Below are 22,803 nucleotides of genomic sequence, written 5' to 3'. Positions count from 1 at the left end.
CGGATGGAAAAATGTGATGACACTATACTCCGGGATATCATCCGTTCGCTCGTTGAACTCCGACTGGAAGTGTTCGAAGTGTTTTCGGAGCGCGAGCATTGAAGATGCCAAGTGAGATTTTGGCGAAACGTCTGCAGGATTCCAGTCGGATGCAGGATTTGCAGGATTCCAGTCGCATGTTTTATTCGTCCCGCTTTTTTGAGCCACCCCGTATGCTTGTAAGTAATTTTAAATCGATCTTCACAGCTTTCGTATTTATTTACGAGACTAGCCTTCTCCTACTGGCTATCACGATAATATTTACAAATCTTCTCCGTTCCCTTTGCTTGTTTGTTTTATATAAAAAAAAATCAGAAAAAAAAATCTTCTAGAAATAGCGGATTTGCTGGAGCAGCCCCCAACGAAAAGCGAAGGTCCGGCCCAGTGGAAACAATAAACCTCGTGCGATGTAGAAAACGTAAAGCATCGTGTAATTTTACAAACTTCCTCTTCATTACCATATACGCGGCCACTAAAAAAAGACAATGGCTATTGTTGCTTCGGAAGAATACCCAGGCGCAGGCTTTGAAAGAAAAAGGCGACAATCGAGCAAAATTCACGGCTGCGAATTTGACAGGACAAGATGGACGACCAGAGCAATATTAGGTCTAATGGAACGGAGTGGAATCGGAAAAATCAGAAATTAAATTAGAGGCTTATAAAAATGTCAGAAAAATCCAGTACCGGCTATTAGAGATGATAATAATAAAATATAAGCAGACGTAGGCAAAATATCGGAAACATGGAGATAACCCAATGGTTCAATTGGAAGAACTGACCGGACCGGAGTGTATTGGAAAACCCAAGGTCCAGATAATATGTTTTCTGACAGGTGCCAATTTATTAATGAGTAGAATATAAAAATAAACCCTCCAACAACATTTATGATGCAGGACATCTTCCAGAAGACTGTCTTACTTTCATTACCGACAAACTGAGCTATTTTGACACGTTTTTAGGATATTTTTCAATATGCATCAGCAATACTGCTTTATACTGAATAATGAGTATAAACCCATTTAAGATTAGATTTAATTGCTGCAGTGAAACCCGATTTACGTAAACACCGACAAACTGAACTATTTTGACACGTTTTTAGGATATTTTTCAATATGCATCAGCAATACTGCTTTATGCTGAATAATGAGTAAACCCATTTAAGATTAGATTTAATTGCTGCAGTGAAACCCGATTTACGTAAACACGTAACATAAAATTTATACTGCTTGTTAATGAGTAATAATCGTCTACTCAAAACGTTTTTTATTCAGTCTCATATTTAATTTCAACAACATAAATCTTATACTACTGCTTAATGAGTAATAATCCTTTTTTATTCAAGATGGATTAAATTTCGTATGTGGTTAACGAGTAAAAACACAGTTTTAATTAAGATAACATTAAATGAGTAAAAAAAAACAGATCATAGTTAAAATGAACTAAAATTATTGCAGTAGACAACCGATACTGTTGGTTAATGAGTAAAAAACTTTTTTTTTACTGATTAGATTTCATTTCTGTTATATAAAACCGATGCCACTGATTAAAGAGTAAAAATCGTTTTTTATCTAATATCAGATGTAATTACGACAACATAAAACTTATATTAGTGGTTAATGAGTAATAATCTTTTTTTATTCAAGATGGATTGAAGTTCTTAAGTAGTTAATGAGTAAAAAACCGTATTACTTAAGATGAGTTTTAATTGCGATATGGAACCTATACTGTTAGGTAATGAGTAACAATCATTTTGCGTCGTCTTCAAATGCAATCGCTTACTCCGCCATCACCTCAAAAAGGTCATTAATATAAATAATAAAATTTGGTATACTTCTAAGTTGTCCAAATAGTTTATAGTATAGCTAATAGTATCCTAGAGAAGTATTCAGTATGTATGGTCTTTTTTTCACCTGCGAGGTTACTCTTGAAGAATAAAAACTGTATTTGTTGTCTTCCAGGGATGTATTGGATTTGTCTTTTAACATTTTATTTGTATTTTATGGCAATAAATGCTATATAATAGTAATAATAATGATAATAATAACAGATTTGATTATTTCTTCGTTGCTCTTAAACCTTATACCGCAGAGTCATTTTTGAGGTTAACAAACAGGTAATAGTGGCTGGGGGCTAAGTCTGGAGAGTAGGGAGGATGGCAACAATCGAAGAATGCGCTATAGCGTTATCGTGACGAAACAATTTTCTTTTCGCCAAATGAGGTCACTTAATTTTCAACTCTTGATAGTCTTACCCTTTTCAAGATATTCAATGTATATTATTCCTCACGCATGCCAAAAAACAATAGCCATAACCTTGTTTGTCGATAAAATTGTTTTGGTCTTCTTTGGTTCCTCTTCTCACGTGCAGCTGACATCCTACAGGTCTCAGCTATCTCATGCCCTTTCAACCTGCGATCTTTCAATACTATTTGATAGATTGTCTCAATTATTTCTGAGCGAGGCTCGTCAGAAGTCCTCACACGAGCCATTTTAAAATCAGAAACCCATTGCTTAATAGTTGAAAATGATGGGGAGGAGTATTCAAGTGTTGAATCCATCTCTTCTTTAAATTGTTAAAAGATAGCGACATATTCAATTTCTGATGGCTGTCGGATGTCTGGGATTGTCTGAGGTTGAGATTCTACTTCATTATGGATTTGCTCACTTCAATAATCTGTTTTGCAATTTCAAACTTGTTACTTTTGAAAATCGATGAAATCGAATTTTTCGAAAGTATCTGTTCTCGTATAAAAAATTTATGTCTCGGTAACGGTAAGTCCTACGGGATCGCCGTTGGATCAGAAATGATCACCGTCGAAAAAAAAATTTTTTTTTCGTCTGTCCGTTCTCCTTTCTCCGTTCTCGTCTTTTAGTTTTTCCTGAATAACTTTCGAACCGTTGGAGCTACAAAGTTGAAATTTGCCCCATTTTTAACTCTCCACAAGGCACATAAGCTTATAAGAAATAGCCCTGATCCGACGCCGCTATCCATCTTTTTTTTCGCGATTTTCGACTGTTTTTGGACCTTGCTATGAAACACGATAAGTGTCCGAAATTGGAAGCAATCGACTTCATATTTGGCACATATAATCAGCTTTTCCCCGTGACGGAACCTATTGAAAATTTGGGGGGCTGGGGGGTTGGGAAGTATTTTAAAAAAATTAAAAATCGCGTGTGCAAGGGTGTACAAAAGAGACCATTTTTCAAAAACCGTACACAAGACCGAAAAAATTCTTGGACCAGAAGACGCAGGAAAAACCACTCCATAAACTTTCATTCTTGACAATTTTTCAAAAATATACAGGGTGCGCCCAAATTCAAAAAAAAACTGGAATAATATCAAATCTGTGTTTTTGATGTCAGTTTCTTTTACATGACGATATAGCCCATATAGACAACTGAAACTTTTGTATTTACGGTTTTTAAGTATTGTACAAGGTGTTCGCGATATTCCGTGCAATATTAGAAAACATAATAAGTACTCCAAATTTGCAGCTACCGACTTCAGACTTGGGAGAGAAGTAGAAGTCTGAACCCCCATTTAGACTCTTTAAATTAAATAGCTAATTCGTTCAAGCAGTGTTATAGGCCATATTAAGGGCTACAATTTTTGTATTTACGCCTTTTTGTCTATCACATACTCCGCTTTTGTGGGTGAATTATTATTATATATGAAAAAGTTTTAAAGATGTGATAATTTGACATGAACAATATCGTAAACTGCGTTAAGGTTTAAGGTTTCGTCTATAATACAGGGGACGCAAGATATTTGAAAAAATAATTTTAAATTGCAATTACCAGTACAAATTTTGATATTTAACGAAGTGTGCCGTAACTTTGAAGTTCAACGAGATGCGAAGGACACTTTTTACAGGGTGTATTCACAATCAAATTACATCTCTTGTTTTCCCCCTTTTCTTCTTGGTCTTCCTTTGTTCCTGGGTCTTACTTTACTTGGTTACTCTTTCACTATATTTTTTAATTTCTTTTTTCTGTTCAGAGTCACCCTGTCCGTCAATTTTATCTGAGTATGATTGTTCTGAGTTTTTGGGGAGCTCTTAAAGAGAAAATAAAGCGCCTCAAACAGCTTCCATCGATGAAGCTCGCGAGACAGATCAGATCCTCTGACAATTCTTTATAGCTATTTTTGAAAGTCGTTCTGTAATAGATTTCCGGCAGAAACAGATCAAATTTAGAACCCTCGAACTTCCAAAAATTTAACGAAATTTTCATTTTTTGTTTGTTTCAGGACTACTTGTACTGACGTTATATTAATGATTATTTTTTGGGTAAGATCTAATTAGTTTTAACGACGTCTGTCGTTACTGTTACGTTTAAGTTAACTTTGGTATTTATAGCTGTTACTCATTCGGTTAGTAAATGCCAAATAGGACAGATAGTCGAAAATTAAAGCCGTATTTAGCGAAACGTGACTCAAAACGTAACAAATTTAATTGTACGGAACTATCAACTGCAAGGCTTCCTTCCACACACGCGGTCATTACACTTGAAAAAAAAAACATCACTTTCAGGTTCACGAATCCTGGTGGTGTGAGTCAGTCGCTTTACACCGGACGTAGGTCTGTCTTTCGAATGTCAACAGAAAAAAGCCGCCATTGTTTTAAAGAAAACTCGCACCGATCCACTTAATCTAGCCGATTTTCAATGCCGGTAATGTACTAAACACATTGATGATTGAAAAATTATTACATTGTCAAATATTGCTAATTCTTTTGTTGGACTGTGACTTATCGTACCTTAAATTTTTTAGCAAGCATGTTCCCCTTCTAGGTGTTTCTAATAAACTTCTGGATAAAATTAACGCATTTATGATCCGATTTGAATGATTTTTTTTGCACCACCCTGTGTAGTGTCCTAGCAACCGAAACACGTAGCAGTGGACGTTAGAAGGTAGCTCCATGTTTGGCCAACATTTTCCATTTTGCTTTACTCTATTATCGCTGCTATTCAAAAAGATGGCGCACCATGTTTTTGTATAATTTATTATTTTCAAGTAGGCCCTGGAATTTTTTTGACATTTCAAGCGATTTGTCAACGGATAGCCCTGAATCTTCCACGTTTCCTGGTATTTGATTTTTTCCAATAGAGTAAGTGGTTTTCAAAAAAACACTTGTTTTCTGAAACCATGCAGTAGATGGTAATGATGATTTTCATTTGGATTGTTTCAAATATCTCGAACAGCGTATGTGATAGACGTAAACCGTAAATACAAAAATTGTCGCACTTGATACGGCCTATAAAAGTGTTTGGTTCGATTAGCCACACTTTGTACGAATTTTGATTTACTGTTAATAGGTTTATTCCCGAAAAGTACAATTTTCACAGTCTTTTAAATTTTTGATTGTAATCAAAAAACTCTATATATAATCGAAAAAATGCCTGAAATGTAAGTTCTAGCCTAGGACCTCCCGCGTTTCCTAGTTCTAAAATTTTGCCGCTTGGTTGAATAGTTTTTGAGAAAATGATGTTGTTCGGTAAACCAAAATAATCAAAGAAAAAGTTTTTTTTTTTTTTTTAATATTTGGTGATATTTGATTGTGCTTAATTTATATTGTCAATTATCAATATAAAGGGGGCTCAATTTTGAGTTTTTTGTTAATTACCGTACCCTGTACATTTTTAAAAAATCATTAAGAATAATTTTTTTCATCCAGATCTTGCGCGTCATTTGGTTAAAGAATTTTTTCGATCGCATATACCGTCTTGGAGAAATGATTTTTTTCTCGATACCCTGTAGTTTTTAAATTTTTAAAAATACTTCCCGCCCCCCCCCCCCCCCCAGGCCCCCTTGTTTCAATAGGGTTCGTTACGGAGCTAACCTCATATACATCTGTCAAATTTTAAGTGGATGGCTTCAATTTTCGAACACCTATCGTGTTTCATAGCAATTTCCAAAAAACAGTCGAAAATCTAAAAAAAAGATGGACGCCATTTTTTGATCAGACTCATTTTTTACTGGTTTGTGTAGCTCGTGCACGGCTTAAAAGGAGCCAAATTTGAACGTCGTGTTCCAAACCGTTCAAAAATTATAGCCAAATAATGGCAGGTCTACAGAGAAACGGAGAATAGATAACGGAGAACGGAGAACAGAAAAAAAAGTTTTTTTTTTCGACGCTGATCATTTCTCTACCAATGGCGGTCCCCTAGGACCTACCGTTGCCGAAATATAAGTTTCCCTGCCCAGCGCGTATACTTTCGAAAAATTCGATTTTATCGATTCTTCGAAAGTAACAAGTTCGGAAACTTCTTATTAAACTTTCTATTCGTTGTGCGATGAAGACCAAAACAGTTATAGGCAGAAGAAGTACTAAGAGCTTTACCTTTAACCCTCAAGTGGTACACAAATTTTTTGTAACGTAACTCGTATTGCGGGGTCGCTGGTGACCCCAATTTAAAATTGATGTACAAACATGTTCCTTTTTAAGAAATAAGCTAACGTAATATTGACAAAACTGTTATAATACCGTATAAAATTATAAAGTATTTATTTAGTAAAAAAATATTATAAATTATTTAGACTTCAGCTAAATGGGCACTAAAACCCAAACTAACATACTCATTCTTCAAAATCGACGTGATATCGGTTCTTTAGTCTTCATCAGACCAGCTGTAACCAGGGCTTATCCAAAAAATACATTATTTTATTTTATTATTTATTTTATTTTTTCTCATAGTACCGACGTACGTTAGACGTCTGGACATTATCTCCCGTAATATTTCTATTCGTGTTTTCAATCGGTGAAACTGGGTCTAAAATGTCCAAAGTTGGGATTGCTAATTTGTTTGGGTTTCTTAGAACATTCTTGTCAGTATAAATGAACGCATCGATCAGATAATGAGTTTTAGCATCACATACGCACATAATCTTTAACTCACATTTTGCAGGTTTACTCTAAACATGTATAGTTGGTACTGAAATTTTGTATCAAATTTGTAAACACTTCAGAAACTACAGTTGCAATGTCACCAGATGTAATTCGGTGACACCGGCTAATATATTCAAACCCTCAAATGCCTTGAGTTCAGACATATTTAGATGACTAACGTGCTTAACATTTTTACGGTATAAATCGAAAATGAACTTATTATCATTATCAGTGAAAACTACGACATTCTCCTGCAATGGAAAAAAATCATTCAAATTTGGCAAATTTATGATGCTGCGTGAATTTTTGGGTGCTAATTTGAAAATTTTCTGAAGCTTATCTGAAGTAGCGTAACAGGCGAACTTGGCAAGCCGCGTGCCTAACAATGAGTCCGGAAACAATTACTTTTGTCACGCTTTTGGTGACGTAAATTAGGTAAAAGTGAAACGATATCGATATGGCCACCGCCACTTTTTTTGCGCCTCGCCGTTTTGTACAGGGTTATTCATTATATTTTGACAACCAGCGTTAAGTTGGAAAGATAGAAAAAAAGTTTAAATATAAAAGTGTGAAGATTTTTACTTGTCTTATGCAAATGTCAAATCTTTTGAAAATAGAATGCACTGTATATTATTAGTTTATATCGTAGATCTTTTTTTCCTGATTTCAAAAACATATATTTTTTTTGACAACTATTCAAAACTAACAAATCCTGAAAAAAAAATTATCCTGAAAGTCCTATAGTAAAATTCAACGAACGCAAAAAGTTCCTTCTAGTGCAAAATTTAACGATGAACATAAAAGGCAACAAACAATATGGTTATTGTCCAGAAATCGAATGATGATTATTTTTAAACTGAAATATCTCAAAAACGGCTAAATGAAATGTCAATAAACTATATGTTTTTGAACTTAGGGAAAATCTACTATTGAATCTAATAGTATATAGGGCATTCCATTAAAAAAAATCATGATGCTGTTATTTTGACAGTTTGGGATCGTCGTTAGTTTTTTCTATAGGTGGATGTCAAAATATAATGAATAACCTTGTACATTTTGGTCACTGTTCGGCAGGCACGGACGAGTCACATAACCAAAGATAAACCCTCAGAAAGGCGCCATTAATCGGCACAACATCAAATATTTTGATTTTAATTGATATTTCTTCGTTCCATTAGCATAAAAATATTTACATTCTGCAAAGGCCTCGAAAGTTTTTGAAAGAAAGAAGTTTCGTAACACATTCCAACCATATTTTGGTGCCTGAGACTTTTCAACTGTTACAATTTACAACTAAGTTACAATCCAACTCAACTATGTGTATGTTACAACCGAGAATATTAAAATTTGAATTCATAGTCTCCACTAATCAAATATAACATCACTTTTTAGTATTGGTCAGCCTTCACAAATTGCTTGCAGTTTGGCCTAACCAAGATTTCCAAACCACAATAGGAAACTTCTATTTATGATGTATGAAGAAGAAAACTTCATACGAACATATGTCCTAAACTTTAAAGTAAAGGTAAAGTTTTAAAAAATATATATCTTTTTTAATATCTGTAATAAGATTTTAATAAAATTTTGCACACATGCATTATATAGTGTACCGCATTTTTTTAAAAATACACCAGTGGCAGGCGTACGGAATTTCACCTGTCTATTAAGGCAAACGGCGCTGATAAAAATTGTCCTTAAAATCTTTAATTATTTCTATAGAAATTTAATTTTTTAATTTTTTGTACGATGTACGGTTTCTATTTTTAAATGAAAACCATGCAACGGACTAAAAAAATTAAGAGATCAAATCTGCAAATGAATGCAAATGTCATTATTATTTTGTAAGTAAAATCAGTGGCGTGCCACTGACTGTCTATGTACAAGTAAAATTTTGGTTAATTAAGTCGCCACTCCACTGGTTAAATCGGGATTTTTTTTTGTGAAAAATAAAACATCTATCTTGAATAAAAATCTAGTTTTTAGTTACCAACCACCGATGTAAACCAAAAATAAACGCTAAGGTAACAAATACACGCAAGTGTCAAATAAAAAACAAAAAAACCAACTGAGAATCTTCGACCTTTGTGCTTGGAAAGTACATAAAAATATAATTTCTGACGTAGGTGTTGCTTTAATTGTTAAGACTTTTCATTTACCTGGCAACGGTGCGACTGCGGCTTTTGCTGACTTTTTCATGCGACGAAGGTTTTTTTGCCTCACAAACAAAGCTGATATAGCCTATTATCCCAACCTCCATTCATTTGTCTCTTTCTTGGTGGCGCCATCTGTTGGCGTACATGTTTAATACATCAATATGCTCGCGAAATGCGTTTTAACCAATAATGCTCGATAACAAAATGTCTAATATGGTCTAAATAAACATATATCGTCGGTAACAGAGATACTAAACGTTTCCTCAGCATAGGTAGGTGGAACTTAATCCGCCGTGTCGCATTTACATTCCACGATCCGGATATCTGGGTATCTAAGCAGCTAGGTCAGCCTAGTGCCATTACAAAATTATATCCTTTCATATTAGATTCTCTTCTGCGTGTACACGCGAGTACTTCGGAAAAAGCGTGGGTACAGGGAATAGGAATCTTCTCGTCTTGTTGTCATGTTTCCTCCTAACGCGTTTTCGGACTCATATAAATGTGATAATATATGGAAAACGTTCTCTAAAAATACGTTTAGCCTATTAGCGCACACCGGAAGACGATTTTTCATCTTTTTGCCGACGTGATTGCCGAAAATGACGGCCCGCACTAATCAATCTAATTAACCCCTAACACAGCTTACAAAGTAATAACAATAATCTGTTAACCGCACTCTCGTTTTGGAAAAATGTATCCAAAAACTAATACACAGAAAAATGTTATGCATTATATCAGACAATTTAAATACTACGTGCTAGCCGATAAGTAAAGTCCTACAGAAATTTTACGTACCGTTCGTATGAACTTTAGTGGTTTTTACAGTTTTTATATTAATATTTTGCCAAGGCCAATTGTACCATTTTCAAATATCTAAGTCTCATCGGTACAAACAAAACAAAACCTGCTTTTTCTTGCTTATTCGATATTAAAAATTTAATCATCTTAATAGCTCCACCCTTGGATGATTTTTCTTACAATTACAGTCTTTTTCTTTAAATAAACTACTTAATGATCAATTGTAAAAGTTAAATAAACAATATAATGTTTTAAAATTGTGTTTATTCCGTTGTTTATATGACATATCCGATAATACATCTCTCTCTGTCTAACGTACACAGTTAAAAAAGCCAACAATAGCAGAACTGATCTGAATGATAAACGAATAGGTTTAGTGGCAACTAGTTAATATTTTCTTTGAATGGTACCAAATTTAGTAATCCCATAATCTATTTTTAATTTGTTGAATTTTGATTTTTTCGTGACGGTCGTAGAAAAAGTATAGTATGCAACACGTTTGGCAAACTCTTTGTCTCACTCGTTTATTAAGCACTCGCTCCGCTCGTGCCAAATGAATTCGTGGGTCATATAACCTATTTTTCGCGTGGCTGATAGCTTGACATGTGTGGAAAGGACTAAAGATATTAGAAATGATGTCCCACAGTTATTTATAGCTTAAATGCTTAGATTGAGTGAAGTTAATGCTGCATGATCCGATGCTGGTACCTGGAATGTGCCACCAAAAAATAAGTGTTGGTTTTTGGTAATTGAGGCAAATAAAATAAATAAAATCGTTTTTCCTTTTTGAAAAATATTAATTTCTGCCGGACAAAGAGCTTGTCCAAAAGGTCCTTTGGTTGCAACGTAGTGAAGCGTCACCAAAAAATCGGCTTCATATTAAAACATTCAAGTTCAAAATTGCTGTGTTTTTGTTTGTTTTTTTTTGTAACGAAGATATTATTTCATTATTTCACAACTCTCTTCTCTCCTGTTTTGGGCGATTTTAATGTAAATCGGACTGTTTTTTTGACTTTATTTGATGTTTTCTTATTTGAAATACATTTTCTAATTCTAACCACCGTAACGATTTCCTTTGTAGCGGGCGAAACATGTCCTAGGGTCGTTTTTCTTTTTCTACCTGTCTGCTTCTAATTGCGGCGGCATAACTTTGTGTTTTACGGTTAATAATACTTACTATATAGCGCGCACCTGCAAGAACCTTCTTTTTTTTCAGATATCTCTGCTACCACGGGCTCCAATTACGATGAATGCCTTAATCCGTTATATCTTCGTAAAATCGCTAAGCTGCGGTATGCCTATCTAGTTATTCTTTGGAAGAGCACATAAACAAGCGTCTTTGTTTGTTTTTGGGAAGCGTAAACCAACTTGGCTGCATATGTCTGACAATCGGACGTTTTTGTATACTGAATTATTGATACTCTAGCTACACAACTATCACAGTGTTGCCATTTGACTTTTTTCAAGAAATGTTTATATTTAATCATGTAAAGAGCTTTGGAATAGGTCCAAATTTACTCGTTATAAGATGTCGTTTCGATAACACCCTGTATATGGGGGGCTAATTAACGCGTTTTCTGTCTTTCATAATAACGTGACAATTATATCAATTTTTAATGACTGGCAATTGTTAAGTATCAAATTTGATAGTTAAAAACGCAAAGGTTGAGTTTCCATTTAATTTAAACGTTTCCTACTGATTACTTTGATTTTTTTATTCGGTGAGGTAGACCACAAAATGAATTGTGGTAATATGTTTTTATATAATAATAAATACTTTTTGAGAAATCTTACAAGTAATCTTACTTTTTGTACGCACCTCGTATATGACTTGAAAGTGATATTAAACAATTTTCGAGATTGAACTGAGGTGGCTTTAACTTGATGAAAATCCATTTAACAAAATAAATAAGAACTTAAAGTTCAGATTTTCACGAAATTATATATATTCACATGACAATTGTTTCGACAACACCGTGTCTTTATCAAATGTAATATTTACAAACTACCTGCTACTATATATAGCGAAAAATGGCAACAAAACCTTACCAATACATGTACATGTACAGACTTAGGAAAACGCAAAGGAAATTAGATTTTTCTGTGTACCATAAACCTTCACACGGACACAGTCATACATAACAGCTCAAATCACCCTTATACAAACAAAATGGGTGCATTTCACTCTTCTCTATACACAGACTTCTTAATAAGCCACTCTCGACAGAAGATTACAACAAAGAACTTAATATCATTAAACAAATTGCATTGAACAACGGCTATAATCCATTCAGTATCGATAAAATTATAAATAAAAAACAAATCTAGACAACAGTAAACTCTATTTATCCGAAACTTAATACAGAACACGAACAATTCCATTCCAATTCCATACATAGGAGAACCCAATGAAAAAGTTTCAAAACATTTGTCAAAATGCGGTTTAAAAATAGCTTTCAGAACTAACAACACAATAGGAAAATGCGGATCATGTCCTAAAATTTATATTGGACAAACAGGTAGGTCCTTCAAGAAACGCATTAACGAATATAAAAGGGCGTTTAAAAACAATTGTCTAGATTCTAATTATTCTACACACTTAAACACAGAAAAACTCATTTTTGACAACAATTTTGATATTTTACACACACACAAAAAGTAGAAAATCAAATTTATTGGAAGCCATGGAGATTAACAACTTAAATTATCACAACATTAATTGAGGTTTTATTGTCATTTTTCGGTATATATAGTTGTCATGTAAAAATATATAATTTAGTGAAAATCTGAACTTTTAGTTCTTATTTTTTTTTTTAATTTGAAAGCTTACAAAATCCAAATGATTCAAATTAAATTACGATATTTTAGTTTCATGTTCAGGTTTAGTTGAATATACAAAAAAAATGTGAAAAACGTGAAAGTGAGAACGTGATAAAAGCAATACAGGAATTTTAAACCTATTTCACCTTAGATTTCATTGTTTAGTTTTTATAGGCGTTTGCAGTAAACGAAACTAAATCTATATAATTTCCTATTTTAGTAAGTTTTTCTTTAAACATTAATTATTTGAATTCAATATAAAAAATGAAAATAGCAATACAAGTAGCACATATGGTTTTCCCTGTATAATATATTTTCGTCATGGATAAGCCAAAGCATTAAATATTAACCACTTCCATGGATCGATCTGCCGATTTTAGTTTTCCAGTGTAAAAAAACCCACATTTTTCGAAATATCTGGCTCACCCTGTATATTGCCAATTTGATACTCCCCGAAAATAGAATAAGACATATTTATTAAACTTTTTTCTGGTTTGGCCATATATTTGAAGTCTTAAAAATGGAAATAATTTGATATATAATAAAAATAATAATAATAATAATTTTTAAAGTTTAACTTATTTTTTATTTGCGAGAATGCGGTGGCTGGGAAGCAATTCATTCCCAAAGTTTCGGATTTCGTAGCGGCATTCTGACGTCACCTCTCGGCGACCTTCATTTGTCGCGGTTTATTATAAATATCGGCCCCGTTTGGAAGAAGTTGGTATTATTTGGCATTATGGGTCGCCTTATTTTTATCGTTTATTACGATGTCAGGTTTTGATTTTTTTCATTTTCTTTCTCGTCCACAAAAACAGCGAAATCTCCCTAATCGAATTTTCGGCCATTTTTCTTTGCTTTATTTCAAAATTAGCACCTGTAACGCAGGTCTACAAACTTAAACTTTGTGACAGATGTTTTTATTTTGAAAACTGATTTTAAATAATTTTAAATAAACATTTGTATTTATTTTTTAAATTAATCTTCTTCTTGTATCTTGGCATCAGATTTGGATGGAAATTTATCACACAAATATTTGAAACAACGTCCATTTGTGTGTAGGGCACTAGCAAACTGCTCCATCCATACTAATAAGTTTGACATTTTGAGGTTAGGTTTACTCAGTTATTTTTTGGTGAAAGAGTGTGGCTTGTGGTAAAGTAAAAAAAAATTGTGACAATGCATCGATGACCTTAATTCGACTTTTGGAATTAAAGCACCATCTAGGACTACTGTTTATCTCTGGTTTTCGGACTTCAGTCGTGGTCGTAGTTTTCTCAAGGATGAATTTCGTGAAAGTCGTCCAAAATCGCTGGTTGTCCAAGAAAACATTGATGCAGTACGGAAACTGATGTTGCATTATTGTCATGTGACTTACAATGAGGTTGAAGTATCTTTGGGCATTAGTGGGACCAGCATACATACATACATAAGAACTTTTTGAGCATTAAAAACGTTGATTTGATGAGCCATCCGCTATATAGTCGTGATTTAGCACCTAATGATTTGTTTTTATTCCCATACATTAAGAGGGCAACGATTTTTGACACCAGAAGAAGCGATTGATGCGTTTAAAAAGCATGTTTCGGAGGTGCCCGACTCGATGTGGGAAAAGTGCTTTGATGATTGGTTTTATCGAATACAAAAAGTGTATTGTTCATCAGGGTGCCATATTTGTTGATAGCTTATAGTTTTTTGATACAAATTCCGTAGTCCCCGTAAAATATTGACATAACTCTTTTTCGCGATCCCGGTAAAACCTTGATGTGACGCCAGATGCCAGTAAATGCTTTTCACGAAGTCTGGACGCTTACGATTTCTCTCTACTTTTCACAAAACTTCTGGATTCCAACTGCGTCGGTTTTTGATTATTCCTGTTGGCTTCTTCAAAGCTTGACTGAAGCTGAGGAATCGGGTGGAATCCAGAAGTTTTATAAAAAGTCTTACTGTAACCTGTACCTAACATTTGGTTAAACAGTTCGGGCTCTCTGAAATGTGGTGTGAAATCTGAGTTGGAATTAGATTCCATGAGTAACTAGTCAGCACAATTTGTTCTGTTGAATCCTTGAACATTACACGAACAAAAACAACAATCGTCACTGTGATTCCTAAGCTCTCGCCATACCATACATTTCTACCTTGTTGTAAGTTTCTTACTGCTTCAACGCAAACGAAGCAAGCAGTAGGAAGAGCCTAGTACTTGTCTTGGTCGTCAATTTTTGCACCAAAATAAGCGTGGTATACATTTTTCACAAAATAAGTTATAGTTTGCCTTTGCTTTAGTGCGACATGACTACCACAGATATAACAAAAGTTATTTGGATTGTTCACACAATGTCTCCCTTCCATACTTATACGTTCTAGAACACTGGGAATAAGAAACAACGGAGACAACGGTGTTGCCAAATCACATTTTGTTTCATGAAAGTCAGTGCATTTAAAACTCGTTCCTAACATGGAACGAACATATGGTAAAGTATGTATTTTTAAGATATAGAGAGCGCTATACAAAAATATGACGTGACAGAGCAAAAATATGGCGTTTTTTTGAAAAGGGGACCCCGAAAATATGCAAATAAGCAAACAATTTTCAAACATCAAAATCGCCGTAGTACCTGTGTTCTTAGAAGCACTGGCCTTTTTGCTCGCCTTTGTTCAAACGCTAGCGGGTCAATTACCTCAAACGTTCGTCAAAACAAGAGATTTTCGTAGTTTTGACTTGCCAGCCACCAGCTACGCGATAAATCGCGTATATACAGCTACGCAAAGCGAGTTATTGCGAGTTGTTTACATTAATAAATCGCACATCTAACGGGAACGATTTACAACGACACGGGCTGGGTAAACACAAGACAAGAACAACCTCAATCTTAATTTGACTACAGTTTCTAGGCCTTGATTCTGCGTAGTAACGTATGCTTCGAATAAGAACCTTATAAGGCAGCAGAAATGTTCAATGTTCAATAGCTCGTTAAAAGGAAAACATTGCAACTAAAATTATTTTGACTTATTTATTTACTCCTTATAGAGTCGGTCAAAAAAGTCAACGTACACATAGTATTTTTCAGTAAATATCGGCAATCTCATTAAGAGTAATAAAAATTTAAAAAAAAATCACTTGAGACACTTTCTGTATCAAATTTCGTTTGAACCTGTTACATTCGAAAATCGATGAAATCGAATTTTTCGAAAGTATCTGCGCTCGTATAAAAATTTTATATCTCGGTAACGAGTAAGTCCTGCGGGATCGCCGTTAGTACAGAAATGATCACCGTCGAAAAAAAAGAATTTTTTTGTCTGTTTGTCCGTTCTCTGTTCTCGCCTTTTGGTTTTTCCTGAATAACTTTCGAACCGTTGGAGCTACAAAATTGAAATTTGCCTCGTTTTTAACCCTCCACGGGGCACATTAGTTTATAAGAAATGGCCCTGATCAGACGCAGGTATCCTTTTTTTCGCGATTTTCGACTGTTTTTTGGACCTTGCTATGAAACACGATAAGTGTCCCAAATTTGAAGCAATCGACTTCATATTTGCCACAGAATGGGGGGCCTGGGGGTCGGGAAGTATTCTAAAAAAATAAAAAATCGCGCGTGCAAGGGTCTATAAAAAACATAATTTTTCAAGAACTATTTATGAGACCAAAAAAAAAATTCTTCAGCCAGAAAAAGCAGAAGATGCGACTATGATTCAGATCTCACTTTCTTTTATATTGCGATACCTATAGCCCGCATAAATAGCAAAAACTTTTGTACTTATGTTTTCACCTATTGTACAGGGTGTTCCCGATATTCCGTGCTAAATGAGAAATGTGTTAAGTGTCCTAAATTTAGCAGAGAAGTAAAAGTCCGTGTCCAGATTTAAACTGTAGAAATTGGGCGCAATCAAATTTATTATTATTAAAATTAATTAAAATTAAAATTTTTTTTTTTTTTGGTAGTAATTTTAGCTTCCAGAAAAATATATTTCCTCCATAATCGTTCATATTCTTTAACCGGCAGACGCAGAAGATCCACGGCAATAACATTTATTTCGGGCATTTTTTCGATTATATACAGGGTTTTCAAATTATAGGCAAAAATCTAAAAGAACTAGAAAATTGTTTTTTTACAGAGTAAATTATGAATTATTTTGAAAAAATCCATATTGAAATCGCTATTTTGGGGGCGCACTGCATGGTTTCAGAAAAAACATATTTTCTCGAAAACCATTTACTATTTTCAAAAAATTCTTGAACCAGGAAGCGTGGAAAATCCAGGGCTATAACCTCTATTTCGAACAATGATTGTATCATATACAGGGTGTGTCGTTTATGGGCAAAAAATCTAAAATATCCTAAAAATTTCCGTTTTTGTGGCTAAATTATTGACGATAAATGAAAAACTGTTAAAGACGGGATAATTTTATTTGAACAGTATCGTAAACAGTGCCGTGAGAGAGTTTCAGGTTTCGTCAATTATACAGGGCGCGGGATATTTGAAGAAATATCATTAGACAACGCTATTATTGGTGCAAATTTTAATATTTACCGATGTTTGCTGTAACTTTGAAGTTCGACGAGATGTGAAGGACATTTTATACAGGGTGCATGCACAATTAAATTACATCGATTTTGTGCACTATAGAAAAACATTGCGTTCTTTTATCATACGAATCCGCGAAGTTCTTTCCTTTTGTAATAAAAAGCTGCTTCGCGCTACGCGCTACGACCTTGCCCCGCCCAGTGACGATTTTTCGAAAGCAATCTTGTTTATTTTTGACGCCACTTTTAAGTCGGTGGTTTAGAAGTAATAGCAAAATGAGCGCTAAAAATTGCGAAAGAGAAAAAATCCTAATTCAAAAATCACATTCAACTGCACAGTATGTAATAAATCGATACAAACCCACCGGATCTTATAAAGTGCGGCCACGCTCTGGCCGTCTGCACGAAAAGAGTCTTCTGTTGTGAAAAAAATTAGAATTAATTCTAAAACAAGGTGCTCCAAAACTTGCAGAGGAAATCAGGGAAGAGTTCTCAAAAAATGGTAGCCCTCAAACGATTAGAAACTGCTTCCATTGAGCAGGTTATAAATGCCGCGTTGCCAAAAAAACAACGAAAACAAACGCTTGGAATTTGACCGAGAACACATTAACAAAACCTGAGAGTTTTTGGAAAACATTATCCTTAGCGAAGAAACAAAAATTAATCTTTTTGGGTCAGATGGTCGGGATAAAGTTTGGAGGCAAAAAAACAGCTCTGAAAATCGAAAATTCTACGGTGAAGCATGGTGGAGGTTATCATGGGAAATCATGGACCGACATGGCTATTTGAACATCCTAAAGAATAATTTAAACTAAAGTGTTGAAAAACTTAACTTTGAGGGGCGTTATTTATTCCAGCAGGATAACGATCCTAAACACACTGCTACGCTTGTACGTCACTGGATGATCCATAATCTCCGCCAACAACTTCATACAGCACCACAATCGTCGGATCTTTCGTACTCAGATTTTGTCTACAGTTCTCCGTTTTGTCATAAACGAATAAAACTTTTTTATTTTATGCCGCAATCGTAGTTGGCTATGATCTTAAAAAACAGGTTTGCAATATATCTGTATAACCATCAGATTTTCATTAAAAAAATAAAGTCCCACAAATCGATTTTGGAAAATTCTTAAACATACATTGAATCCAAAGAAGATTGGAGCATGATGATTTTCTAGAAACACGGGCATTTTTTTAATATCATAGCCAATCGTTTTTGGTATTTAAAATAATTAGGTTGTTTGTGCTGAGTTTTATTTTGTTTTACGTTAAAGATTATTTTAGGAACAACACAACAATATAAAAATAATAATAATAATATACTGTCACTAAATATCTCTTTTTTTCTTTGAAAACTTTAAATTTGATTATAGCCACGTAATGATATAATTAATTACACAGAGACAGTTTCAAACATACCAAGGTTGATAAATTTCAATACCCGTTAAAAATGACTAATTTTTTCGGAAAATTAGGCGAATTAAGTTAATTAATAAACATCGAAAGAAAAACGTTTGTATTACACTTTTTTTCTCTCTAGTGGTATTATGCGGAGCAAGATCTACGCTTAATCGAGATTTATATCTTCATTTGGTTCCTTGGGTTGCGATAAGTGTGAGATAACTTTTAACCTAACGTTTCCTTTGCAGAACTCGAGAGTCGTCGCCGAAGAGTCCAGAAGGTTTTCCTGCGGTAGTATCGGTTATCCCAAATATCCACCGACGTGTTCGCCAAGGCTCAAAGAGTTGCCCATTGAGAACATGGTGAACAATTCGAAGATCGAAACACTACAGTGGCAGCTGAAAGAGGTAAAGTGTGTCTCATGGAGATACAAGCTTAGAAAGTCCACTTCGACCCATCTTTTCTTCGTAATATAAACAAAACCCGAACAAAAGGTACAACTTTGATAGCAGAATTAATAACATATCATCAATAATCCGACAAACTTGAGAATGCACTTTTATTCTTGCTTACGGATTCGTAAAAAATAGTTTTTAACTTAGAGTTTCTAGAAGAATGTTCTAGGATTGACCAAATACGACCATATCTAGACCCAAGTTTCACTCCATGGGACAATTATTTTTCCAGAGAAGTTGAAAGGCACTCGGGTGTCCCTCATTGTTCACACATACCTGAGCGATGTGGTTCTGTAGTCCGATCATCTTGCCTTTGCAAAGGATTTGAAATTTCGTAAACCAACTGAATCATTTATCGATGCCCAGCATGTTCACAGCGATCTCAATAATGTCAGTCAAACACAACAATAGAGTATGTCTCAAGTACAAAAAAACTAAAGATTCATCAAAAAATGAATATAAATCCTTCCGAAACCTCACCTAAGTTATAAATTTAAAGTTTGTGGAAGACACTGAACTGCAGTGTAATCTTCTTTTCGCCTAAACATAACATTGATTAAGTGTCCCAAAAAAAAAAATCAAAACAGCTGTTTGCAGATTTATTTCCGGCTTGCGTAAATTTGACAGGATTTCACACAAAATCCAGGAACTTAACTAGCTAAAAATTGACGGTACCTTCAAGTACTTTTCGCGTCTACGGTTTGTTTTGCATGATCCACATAATATTTTTCCTGCCTTTTAGGCCCTGGCACGGTACAACCACAGCACTCCTTAATGTCACCGATGACCCTTTCATGGTTCAGGATGTGTCAAGAAATACTTGCACTGTTTTTATGAGAAGTTGTGATCAGTGGTCAGTCTGATTATCTACCAATTTTAAGGGGCAGCATTGTAGGACCTTTATTCTTCTTGATTTACACGTCCCACTTCTCTAAGCACGTAAATAAATGTTATTCTGCTGTTATTATGCTGATGATATGCAAATTTACTTATCATTCTCCGTCAAAGATATAGCATTGTCTTTCAATGAGAATTTTCAAATGAGTTATAGAATTTTCAAAGCCCATGGTCTGATATTAAATGATTCCAAGACGCAGGTTGTTCTTTTCTGTAATAAAAAAAGGAAATTGTCGATTATAATAAACTGAACCTTTTTTTTATTTTGTCGGCAATTTTTCTTGTCGCATTTTTATTTATTTTGATAGACGTTTCATAAAAATTGGTTTTGCTCCGTTGATGCTTTCACCAGCATTTGAAACGAAATTAAAAGAAGTTGTTGATTGTAAGTAACTCGTGTGATGCTGTTTTTTAATGTTTTTTTGTCTGTGGTTTGCCATGTTGTCATTTTTATTTAAATTTCTGTTGTTATCTTTTTTTTTGTAAATTGACCCTCTCGTTGAATTACAAAAAAATGGTTGAACGAAAATGGGCACACAATTGGGAATTCTGGTGTCCACTGCCGATTAAGACAACAATGTGGCTTCAAATTTCTCAATTTTAGGACACGTGTTTCCTGGTGTACTGTTAAGGTTTACAATGAACTACCTTTTTGCTCCTATCAACCCTTTTTTCTCGCCATAATGTTATAATGTTACATGTCAATATACAATCAGATTTTTTTTTCAACTTGGCCGTTACAGTTAAGTTTCTCGATGAAGAGGCCACGCCCAATTTATCCCAATTACTATTTTTTCTTCTAGTTTATTACTTTTTTTAGTTCTGCGATTGCCGTTTCCATTTTGTATCTATCTATTTATTTATTTATTTACAAGTTACAAGTGGATATTGATTTTGAATCGATTACAAAGAAAGGGCCACTTGTGGAGGTCTCGAATTCGACTCTGAGAGTGAAACTGTGTACGTTTATCTCGCGACTAATGTCCATGCGGACATTACCATAAGCGATGCGGATTTGTGCATAACGCGGAAGTTATACAATTGGACTTATTGACGGTGGACCACCTCATTAACAGCCGCCATAAGGAAGTCCCCTATATCGCAATTTAATTGTTATAAATGGTCGGCCTCATAAAACGCCACATCTCGTTAAATCTATATTTAATAGACCAAGGGATGTGAGATATGCATACGTTTTTATATTCCACCCGGCGTATAAAATTCCGAACGTTGGGTAGGTATAGTGCTTTTGCAGATAAAATGGTTTCGGTTTTTGGTGATTATTTAGTTAGACACATTTTTTTTTAAATATACCAGCGGCGGCCCAACGGAATTTCACCCGGCTATTTTGGTACGCCACCGAATTCTAACAAAATAAAAATTATTCTTACAATTTCCAATCATTTCTAAAGAAATTTAATTTCTTCTTTCTTAAAAAAATTAATAACCTCTCCTCTGCGTGGTCATAAAAATATCGTTAATATGACAAACTCTTAGGTGTATTTTTGACATTTTTATAATTATTTATTATAATTGTAGCAGGCTGTGTCTTTAAGATTTATTAGTGCTGTCGTCAAGGCGGTTGTTTGACAGTTTCTTGAGATCAGCTTTTAAATTAATTTCTTCCCGTCTTATTAATTTGATGTTGAAAATATCCGAGCGTTGTTAAGAACAGTCGAGTTTACTAATGAAGAGTTGCATTTTATGTATGGTTTGGTTGATGGCAGTGCGCCGGAAAATAGACGATTATATTGTTTTTGACATTTTTTTTATTAATCAACAAACAAAATTACAATAAGTAACAGGCAATTGAGAATTCTTAAACAGTACTTAAAGCACTGGTCCCAAGAATTTCTGATATTATAATATAATATCTGATATAAGAAGTTCTGATATTATAATTGTAGATATCGTCATGAAAGCTGGTGTCATACATGTGAAAATTTTAAGAATTTATTTTGTAGAGTTTGTATTTTATTTAAATAAGTTGCGTCACATACACCCTATATTGAAATTACGTATCTCATATGTGATACAAAATAAGAATTATAAATAGTCATTTTACTACCGTACCTCAGACAATTACGGCTGTTATATTTTTTATTTGATATAAAATTAATATGCTCAGCCCAGTTTAAACTATCATCGATCAGTACGAATAAAAATTTAATTGGTTTAACACGTTCTATATTTAAATTCTTCATACATAATATCAAGAGCGCTTTCCTAAGAGTCATACAAGATAAGCGAAAATATTTAAATGTAAATAAAAGGTTGACTGAAACAGCTATTTTGAGGAAAATTAATCATTTAAAAAGGGTTCATTGTACTGTAAGAACTCCAGGATTTAAAAAAGCAGTTTTACATTCTGTTAATGGAAATTTTGAACTTGGTAATCTCGCACGTTTTTGTTTGGACAATTTTTCACGATTTTCTATTGTACCTATTCAAAAAGTTCAAGCATTATTTCCCAGAGATTTTCCCTTGCATTTCGCACCAAATTGCGCAATATCCTTTCTTTGACCTTGACCTTATTATTTTAGATAGAAAAGAGTAGGGAGATGTACCGTGCGGTGATGAAACAGGTGGTCACTTTCCTGGAAAAGGCCCACCACAGCCTGGAAGACCTCGGCAAGCGATTGAACAGAAAAAACTCGGTGCCCAGGTCCAGAAGCGAGCATCATATAACGCCCGACGATGCCATTTCCAACCCGCCTAGCCGCAAGGCTTCTGTCGACGGCGATGCCAGCTCATTTTTATGGTACACGTCAATTAATATTGCGTTCAGAGAACTTCCTACCAGGTTATTGATATAAGCTCGTCTTCTCGCCT

At 34.3% G+C, this 22,803-nt stretch overlaps 1 protein-coding gene across 1 annotated transcript in view; it reads left to right on the top strand.

Moving 5' to 3' along the window:
* LOC132698179 (uncharacterized) overlaps positions 1-22,803 on the top strand; it is a 37,624-nt gene that overhangs the window by 11,978 nt on the left and 2,843 nt on the right. Inside the window, exons 2-3 of the mRNA XM_060664110.1 lie at positions 18,868-19,026; positions 22,515-22,732. Of these exons, the coding sequence (XP_060520093.1) occupies positions 18,868-19,026; positions 22,515-22,732 (377 nt within the window). The remainder of the gene's footprint in view (positions 1-18,867; positions 19,027-22,514; positions 22,733-22,803) is intronic.

This window comes from Cylas formicarius, unplaced genomic scaffold, assembly GCF_029955315.1.
Source record: "Cylas formicarius isolate icCylForm1 unplaced genomic scaffold, icCylForm1.1 PGA_scaffold_2__14_contigs__length_35257938, whole genome shotgun sequence".
Lineage (NCBI taxonomy): Eukaryota > Metazoa > Arthropoda > Insecta > Coleoptera > Brentidae > Cylas > Cylas formicarius.
The sequence above is the reverse complement of the archived record's forward strand: the minus strand, read 5'-3'. Positions and strand labels throughout refer to the sequence as shown.